The sequence below is a fragment of the Pavona decussata genome, unplaced genomic scaffold (assembly GCF_977016875.1).
Source record: "Pavona decussata unplaced genomic scaffold, jaPavDecu1.1 SCAFFOLD_383, whole genome shotgun sequence".
In the NCBI taxonomy this organism is placed as follows: Eukaryota; Metazoa; Cnidaria; class Anthozoa; order Scleractinia; family Agariciidae; genus Pavona; species Pavona decussata.
Window position 1 is genome coordinate 89,418 of NW_028145756.1, and position 9,714 is coordinate 99,131.

The window sequence follows — 9,714 nt, forward strand, 5'->3', positions numbered from 1 at the left end:
CCACAATAAGCAGAGGTTCCAAACACAAAACTGTATTCTCCAGAAGGGTGGAAAACTCTTCAAAAAACACAGAGGAAGAGACTTGATGCTGTGGCGAGCAAGGGGGACGATATACAATTACCACCTTCAAAGTTTTACACTGTAGTTTCACAGACCATTCAGAATATTCAAATGATTTCAGTTCTCTGCCATCAAGTAACACGCATTTTAATGAATCGCGGTGCAACATCCGTGTGCCACCACCACGTCTAAGAGATTGTTTTTGAAAACTCTGAAACACATAGCCCTCAAAGGACAAGCTAGAAATAGTGACAGAGTCCAAGTTTAATGGCAGTGAGCTACTCTTACTAAAGCCAATTTATATGAAGTAAGGTTGTCTGTGGTAGAAGGGTCACCCGCCTACTTGAGCTACCTTAGTCGAGACAACTTTTTTAACATTTCCGCACGAAACGCTGTGAATTGTTTACACAAGGAACATGAAAACAGCCTACTGGCCCCGTCTATCATGAATAAAGTAACTGCATTGTAAAGCCTAGTGATCTCCTTAATATTCCTTCTCACTACACAAAGGCCATTTGTATCATCTTCAATTCGTGTTGAGCTTTTGTTTTACTTCCATTTTCTGCGGTTTTTTACTCTTTCAAAGGAATCTAAACTTCAACAACATCAGCCATATCAGCCGTCGCACTTTTGCCGGACTTAAAAATCTGATCACATTGTAAGTTTATTTCATTACCTCAGTGTGAGTATTATTAATACCGCTTATCATATCACGATCATTATATCATGATTATTATCGCTGTCATTATCATTATCGACAGATTATTTAAGGCTTATGACATTACTCTTGTCATTGCCTTATCATAATCATGAACATTATTGTCAGACGAGGAAAAATACGACAATGTGTGAAATGTAATGTCGACGAGTAATATCTACAAAGCAACGAAGAAGAGTTTATTATTCAATTATGCTATTATGAAAACCATTCCAATCAGGTCAACGTACAGTGCAATACGCTCTTATAGAGTGAATACTCTCTAAAATGACTTTTTGAGTGAACTCGAGTGCTTATGGCGAAGTTTTGCGTTATGTCATGCTTTGATGTAATAGATCAAACACGAGGAAGAGTTTTTCCTCCGATTTCCAAACACCGAGAAGTAGGTGGGAAAAACGAGGCGCAGCCGCTTTTTTTTTTTTTAACCAACTTCGAGGTGTTTGGAAATAGGAGAAAACACTCTTTCGAGTGTTTGACATAGCTTCTCAGACTATTGCTAATTCTTGGAGAAATTCGAAGCAAAAGTTCACAAAATTTTATAATGATTAAGATGACATTTCCAAACCTCCTTCACGGTACTGATTTCCTTTGTTTCCTCTTCATGAATTATTAATGAATTCGAGAAATGTTTGGCACGTTTGAATAACAAAAACAATGTTTGTGACAGTAAACATCGCCATACAGTAAAATAACGTATACACATTAGCAATGTTGTACATATCTTAGTTTCAAGTTCCATTTTCTTTTTAATAGAATGATGATTAAGAATAGTCTGGCGGTTATTCCCAAAGATGCTTTCGCTGAAGTACCGAGTCTGCGATCTTTGTGAGTAAAATATGTAAAGGAGAACTATAGATTTAAGATTCCTTGATAACTCACCTCGTAATGTCATCGTAGTGAACATTCAAACATTCAAGTAAAGATCATCTCGCAATTTACTTAAATTTGCTCTTTGGCTGGGAAAATAAAGACTATCACCGATGAACGTCAACCCCTGTATTCCTTCTTCTCAAAGGCCAGGTCACCAAGTACACAACTGTAAAATGGGTTATTGGTAAGAAACACCACATTAACGGTTAAATATAACACACCCGGTATGCAATGAATAATTCCATAGGAGGTTAATGTGCCGAGTTCGGTGCCGCTTTCTTAATAATAGTATATGTTACTGTTTCAGGTTTCTTCATAGCAACGCAGTCAAGCGCATTGGGGAAAAAGCCTTTAACGGACTCCGTGATCTTAATTCACTGTAAGTATAAACGATTTCCTATGCGGAATAGATTTTTTTCCAGGCTTACATCTAGTTAGAACTTTTAGATGCCTCCTAATTTGCGAGTTTAGGCTGTGACAGCGAGGTTAGGTGTCGAGGCCACAACATCGGACAGAATGCCCAGACACTTTTATGACGACGGACTATTCGAACTTGAAAGTTCAATCAAAGCGTCTCAAGGCTGATTGACTCAGAGTAATAAAAGATGGTTTTCTCGAGATGGTAGGGCGGCTTTTTGTAGTTGAAGGTCTTTTCTATCATTTTAGCCGAGAATTAAGTCAAATGGAGGACAATAACAATCTTAAAAAAAAATTGTGCTTTTGACGGTACTTCCAGTATGAGAAACGACTCTTGTTGTATTTTATCGTTCATTTTCTCCTAAAATAGGAAAGGCTCTCGTACCACTCTTCTTCTCACAGTTTCTGGAGTGCATGCGTAATTATGACTGGTGCCTGTGAAAGCGCAATCATTGTTTGTACTTTGAAGTTCGGAGTACCCTTGTTATTGCGGGGCGAAGTGATCATGGTTCGTTGATTGTCTTTCTCACAGAACTCTTTTTGATAATCCACTAACCTCATTACCAGATGGTATATTTGATGAAATTACTCCAAAGACCAAAGTGTAAGTACCATCATTATATATGGTAATAACAACTCTAGCAATATAAAAACTTTCCAAATGTATTTATCTAGTACTACTACACTTGCAATTTTAGGGCTAGTTTGCTCTCCATAATGACATACATTTCTCACAGTTTTATCGGCTTAAGATGCTACTGATGAAGCAAAATAAGATAGCATAAAAGCAAAATACAGGCAGAACGCATAAAATAAGCAGCAACGACAGGGTTAACACTTCCTGGAATCTTCTTCTTTATCCTAATTTAAGTTTTTTTGTTTGCTTTCAATCACATCCAGTTAACACACTGCGACATTTGTATTCCAATGTAAAGTGGTAGTTAAATTCCTTTCAGGTCTATTGCATGCCAAAATCTTCGCGAAATTCCTCATGGGAGATACTCTACAAGTATGTAAGTATATCTGGTTTACTGACTTTGGCCATGCTGGTCTATCGCAATTTTTGTGTCTACGGTCGGCGCCCCGTCTTGGGTTATCTGGCCGAATATTTTCAGTTGCATTCATGGTAATGTTGCATTCACCCGGCTGATGAATCTGGGTTAACTTCTTTGTGCATCTAACAGTTTGTTCACTGCTTATCCTAATTACAGAGTGTTGTTCAAACGTTTGGGCAAGAAATTTTCTTCTACCTCAGTGAAGAAGATATCTTAGTTTTCCTAGCCCATCCAACTTGATCTACGATCTACTCCGATTGGTGCTGCATAACATAGACTCGCTTCTATACTACCTCCTGAGTCCGGGAAACACGAGGATATCTTGTAACACTGACTGGATATTATGTGCCTCCTTGTATGGTCTGTCTCATCCTTGTTTTTCCAGTTTATCCCTATTATTTTAATATTCTCTAAGGATTCCTGCATCTGGAACCCTATATATCAGGACTGTCATGGTTGTGTTTCTTTATTTCTAAAATTAACTAGATGATTCCGGAAAATGATCACTCTCTTTGAGCGCCGTAAGCAGCTGTTTTGGTACGTGAGAGAGGTGTTTTTCATTTAGACAGACCTTGTTAAATTTTGACAAAGCAGCCAAAAAAATAAAGTGTATTGGGATAACTATGATGATTGCTTTCCCAAGCCAAGTTTCAGCAACGAGTTATCTGACAAATTACAAAAACTACAAAATTGCGCCATTCGGGTCATGACAAAGTCTGATTACTATTCTAGCGCTACCGCCCTACGCGGTAAGCTGGGATGGGATAATCTCTGTACCAGAAGGAAAAAGCAAAAAATGAAATTGATGTTTAAAACTTTAAATGATCAGTCTCCGGAGTACCTGAAAGGCCTATTCAAGCCCTTCAGCACGGACTATGGACTTAGGAATAGTGATAATAAATTAGCTCTGCCTAAGCCTCGTACCGATTTTTTGAAACGTAGTTTCTGCTACAATGGGGCACATTTGTGGAACAGCCTTCCATCTAACGTCAGAGCCATAAGATCTTTTACTAATTTTAGAACTGAGGTAGATCGCCAATTGTCCTCCTCGTACTCCCAAACGCTAAACATGTAAATCAGTTTTAATGTTAACTTTTTATCTTGTAACTGATGTTTTTACCGTGTCTAAATAAAGTGTATGTATGTATGTATGTATGTATGTATGTATGTCTGAGTGATTAATGGTCGTATGAGTTTCCACTGTGCCATGTCTCATATTTACGTACTTTTCTATTGCCGTCAATAACCTCTTAATCTTCTGAGTTTTGCTTGGTCATCAAATAACACATGGCTCTCTCAGTGTGACTTTGTCAGGTCCGAAATACGGCATGGGTCGCAGCGCACGATTTTACAATTTTATAATTGGTATCTCCCAATTCTGAGAGCGTAACCTTTTGAATTAATCGCAATTTCGAGGTGGAAACTACTCTGAAGCGCCCACCGTCTCCGGAACAACCTTTTTGTTGTTTTGATATTGACATTCCTTTTTCTTCATCCTTTTAGTCAGTGCGCTCCTTCAGCAACTTTTTATATCACCCTTGCCCCACACGAACTGAATTACCGTAGCGGCCTTCTACATTCAGGGTTTGTCTGCAACGGTTGTACTCACTGGAGAGGCGCAGGAGAGAACAGACAGTGTAAATGCAGCTTTTGCCCAGTTGGTTCTCATATTCATGATTTCAGCGACCTTAAAACCAAAATAGGTTCTTGTCAAGCGTGTCCTGCAGGTAATATTAGAAGATAGAATTAGATCGGTTATGGGCCCCCATAGAGCAAACACCCGGGTGAGTTCCCAAAACAATAAAGGAAGAAAAAGAAAACAACAACAACAACAACAACAACAACAACAGCAACAACTACAAATCCCTATTCCCTTATCATGTTATACTGAGAGATTAATTCCAATGCGCGCCTTTGTTAATTATTTTTGTTTTGCATTTTCACCTCTTCGTATTTTTTATTCTTGTATTCCCCTTTTTGATTTCCTAATGGGGCTCTCAGGAACTAGACCTTGGAGCACGTTCTCCATTCATTAATTATCTTCTGTATCATTAGGACAGCAATTAAAAATATTTTACTATGGGGATTAGCTTTTCTCAGGAATGAAAATAAAAGGAAGATGTGATTAACATAATGAGGCACTTTTACAAATCACAGTGTTTTTTTAGCAAAGCTTCAGTAGGTAGGTATACTGAGAAACGACTGAATGGTTGCACTCCCCCCTTTTTGTAAGTAACTTTCTTTACTTTTTTATTGGCTAGTTTTAATTATTTAATTATTTAGCTGTTTATTGGCTTCCGTCAAATTTGCTATAGAATCAGTTGCTTTTATTTTTTAACTATCCTGTAGTGTATGAAATAGTGGAATCTATCTTTTTCTACCTGCCTCGATTATCTTTCGGTATATACTGATGGTCTTCGCCTGTAGAATAAGAAAAATAACTGATGATGATGATGATGATGATGATGATGACGATGATTTTCCAGACTTGATTTAGGTTCGTTGTCCCTTTTAAATTCTCAGGAGGTTTTTATCAGGACCAAATGGGACAGCTTGAATGCAAGCGATGCAGCACAGGGACCTACGTCTCAGTGGAACGCCATCCTGGTAAAAGTCCAGCTGACTGTTGGGCGTGTCCATACGGTAAGCATCGTTACCACCACTCCGTTGGTATCTACATAAATAAATAAATATAAATAATAAATGGGATTTTAAACCACTATGTTGAACACGTGTTGAAGCAAATATTGAAACCTTTTAAACGGGATTTAACTGTCACCGCCACCGTCTTGTTCTTGTTCTTCTTGGTGGTCACTGCCATCATAATAATGTCAATCATTTTCCACCATCTCCCCCAGGCTTTCTCATTAATGCAGAATTTTAAAGCTGTAAAAAATAGTTATTGGAATGATCAAAGCCACTTTTTTAAAGCACTTTTTTCAGTAACTATTTAACATGATTCTGTTGTTATACCAACAGGCACCCTTTCTAATGAGACCGCTGGTTATCGTGCATGCAGATGTCTTCACGGATTTTACCGCCTGGATCGTTTCGGCTCTTGTGCACCTTGTCCACCTCACGGCATAAACTGTGTAAACGATACAGCTATTCTGGCGCCTAACTATTACTGGAAATGGACTAATCAAAGTAACCATAAGTTTTATACAAATTTTGTCCGCAACATCCACTATTTTGGGCCTAACTACCAAGAACAGTTCTCCAAATGTGCTGTGTCACTACCCAAACCAGTAAAATGTCCTTATTCCGGTTCCTGCAAGGGTGGAATAGCCTCAGAATGCCAAGAAGGATACGAAGGAGACCTGTGCGCTACTTGTACGAATGGCTACTACCTACGATTTAACACTTGCTTGAAATGTCCACGTTTAACTGTTACCATCACTACATTCATCGTAGTGTTTGCAATCTTTGTTGTGGTGTTTCTGATGGTTCTGTGGGGCGACTCAAAGAAAACAGAGGATAATCGTACCGTCGCAGATGTCATCATGTCGTGTTTCAAAATTGTGATTGGATTTTTTCAAGTTATTGTTGGTATTTTTTCGGCATTAGCTAGGGTTAAGTGGCCAGTAGCTTTGATTTCAATGGAAAAATATTTAAAATTGTTTGACGGAAATATTTTTCAGTTTGCTCCATTAAGCTGCATTCATTCAGAACTGCGATTCGATCAGTTCTTAAAATTCGTCCTTGCTATTTCGGTGAATGTCGTAGTCGTATTATTTGTTTTAAGCTATCTCTTTGTTAAGAAGCACTATATTAAACGAAATCAGGATTTTCCTTGCAGCGAAAAACGTCGGGCGGTGTCTTGTTTAAAGAAGTCCTGCTACCGGAACATGTTCCTATTTCTGCTGGCTTCATATCCAGTAACAAGCAAGACGATTATCCAAATTCTTCCCCTTCCAGGCGCATGTGTCACACAATGGTTTACAGATCACAAGAATCAATCCATCTCCCTCCTGAAAGCCGATTACTCCATCGAATGTTTCACTGCCCGACACAAGTTGTACTGGTCCATTGCAGCAGTGTTTGCCTTGTATCCTGTGGGATTTCCTCTACTGATGCTGTTTCTCGTTTACAAATACCGCAATGCATGGACTGAAAATGAATTGGCGTTTGGATTGAAAGTCTTTTTTGAAAATTATAAGAACAAATTTTGGTTTTGGGAGATAACAGAGATGTATCGTAAACTGATACTAATCTCTTTAATCTTTATCTTTGATTCTGAGAGTGTTTCACAGATTGGCTTCACTGTCTTCACCGTAAGTGCGTTTGGAGTGGCCTACACCTTCTTCCGCCCAATTAAAAACAAGTTTGAAGATCGACTCCAAACCATTGTACTATGGGTCATCTTTTTTGACGTGTGCCTTGGAGCAATGTACACCACGTGTGATGCCACTCAAAGTGACAAAGAAAACGACTCTTTGATGGTTAACATCTTGTTCGTGGCCCTCAACAGTTTGGTGTTGCTAGTTGCATTGGGTAAGACTTACAAGAAGAAGGCATTTTTCTATGGACTCATAATGTACTAATAATGTACAATAAGGTAGTATAAGAATAACAAGCAACGTTTTAAATATCAACACGGAAGCTTGTCTACTTTAACCCCTCTATATATTGCAAATGGCAGTAAACTTTCCACTCCTATTGCAATTTGTTTCCGAAATCCCGGACTAAAATAAAGAATGCAGGACGCTTTGCTTGTTTTACTGCGTTATCGAGTATGGTATAATTTACTTTTAAATTTTTCCTTTTTTTGGCCAGAAAATGTTGCATTTGAGACTGTACTATAAAACCAATAAGGAACTGTAGTTTCAAAACATTTATTTTGAATATTTGATGCTTGTATTAATTATTTTATATTGTCCCCGAGCCAAGAATAACATTTACGCCAATGACAACCTAATGATTATAAGGCGAAAAGTACACGTGTTCCCTGAAATTATAACGAGTGTCTTTGTTTAAAGATGGACAAAATGAAAATGGATTGGAAATTGAAAAAAAAAAAAAAACTGTAATTCTTTTTTTTATTACAGCCTTCTCTTTAATTGTTTTTTTTTAGAGTATATCATGCATTTTATGTACAAGATATAGTGCTTAGTTTTAATTCGCAATGTTAACCGGGAAGCTTAAAATCCCTATAAACCGTCCACAGCTCCTTTAAGTTTCGTAACTAAAAACGAGCATGCACACATGTTTTCTTACTTTTTTATAGGTAAGGGAATTATCCACGTGAAGTTCTTCTGGAACAAGATATCTTTGTGCGTGAGACAATGCTTCCATTTCTTTTGGCATGGAGTTGTCTCCATCAAGCAAAAAGCCGAATGGATTTTCCGTGGCTTGGCGTTTTCCACCCCGAGACTGGAACCATTTGATGCAGGATCATTTTGGAGCCAAGATTGACTTTAAACATTATTTGTACTGCACAGTTTATGATTTCCGTTTAAAGGAGACTTGCGTCTTTGTTTTAATTTGCGAGAGAAATTTAAGGAACGTTGACCTGTGATCAGAGCGAGTTATTTTTTGTTGCCTTTTTCCCATTCCTCTTTTCTTCCACAATATGAAAAGAAGTCCTGATAAGATCTAACGAAAGGAATAAGCGAAGAAAAGCGACTCTGGAAGAAGTCCAAGACAGGCAGGTATATTTGTGTACTCAGCAACAATTCAAAAACCAAATAATTCGTCAATTTAATTTCTACAGTCTTTTATTTATCCAATTCAACAAAAAACTTAAATTGAGCTTGAGGAATAAAGAAATTAAAGCTAAATATACATTGCAAATTTGTAGATTGAAAATGTCTTAGGATATGGCTCTCTGTGCTGTGATTAAGCTAATTGGCCTATAGTATGAAGTATCTCGGTGTATTTGAATTTCATCACACGATCATTTGTCATGATCATACTAGTATTGGGTGGCACCATCTAAAGAATTTACGACGTTGTGTTTCCGTGATTCATCCTTATCATAACTACGACTGTTTATTGTCAGATCGAAGCTGGTGGCTGTGTGCCCTCAGCGCTCTGATGACAGGAAGCCCAAGCTCAATATCGGAGAACCGTTGAATTATAAGGATTTGTATGGGAATACAAAAGATTTGTGTAAAATGGCAGAAACTAACATTGTTTTGTCAATAAAAAGTCAACTTACCCTGTTTCTTTTTGTATTCTTTGTCATTTACCAGCTTTTCAAGCCGATTCGAAGCGATTTCGGTGAGTTAGCGTCATTCGGGTTTCCACTGCTAAGCATAACGAAAGGCCGAACACAGTCTCAGCCATGCCCGAAGCGTGAAACAGAATAAATCCGTTGAAATCATCCCTAGTGTCCCAATTCCTTCATAGGATCAAAGTAAAGATGAATAACTATCCTTCCAGCCCATTTCCGACTCAATTGAAGCCGTATCACGTTTGCTCCAGAAAGATTATCTTCAAGTCAGCTCGCTTCTGAAATTTCGAAAGACCCGCGGCCAAAACGCCATATTGAACGTTCGAATAGTACGCTGGGTAACAAAAGTTCCCTGGCACGGGTGGCCATCGGCCAGTTGTCCACGGGCAAACAGATTTGTTCGCGGGGTCTCCTCGTGT

At 38.2% G+C, this 9,714-nt stretch overlaps 1 protein-coding gene across 4 annotated transcripts in view; it reads left to right on the forward strand.

Annotated features, from left to right (window-relative positions):
• LOC146451818 (uncharacterized) overlaps window positions 1–9,284 on the forward strand; it is a 36,822-nt gene extending 27,538 nt beyond the window's left edge. For 2 of the 4 annotated variants that reach the window (XM_085098596.1, XM_085098599.1), the window contains 9 exons: window positions 647–718; window positions 1,532–1,603; window positions 1,956–2,027; window positions 2,598–2,669; window positions 3,022–3,078; window positions 4,624–4,847; window positions 5,644–5,763; window positions 6,100–7,614; window positions 8,348–9,284. In XM_085098596.1, the coding sequence (XP_084954722.1) occupies window positions 647–718; window positions 1,532–1,603; window positions 1,956–2,027; window positions 2,598–2,669; window positions 3,022–3,078; window positions 4,624–4,847; window positions 5,644–5,763; window positions 6,100–7,614; window positions 8,348–8,535 (2,392 nt within the window). In that variant the 3' untranslated portion in view covers window positions 8,536–9,284. The remainder of the gene's footprint in view (window positions 1–646; window positions 719–1,531; window positions 1,604–1,955; window positions 2,028–2,597; window positions 2,670–3,021; window positions 3,079–4,623; window positions 4,848–5,643; window positions 5,764–6,099; window positions 7,615–8,347) is intronic. The other 2 variants (XM_085098598.1, XM_085098600.1) reach the window with 2 other exon arrangements.
• Window positions 9,285–9,714: the final 430 nt, after the last annotated feature.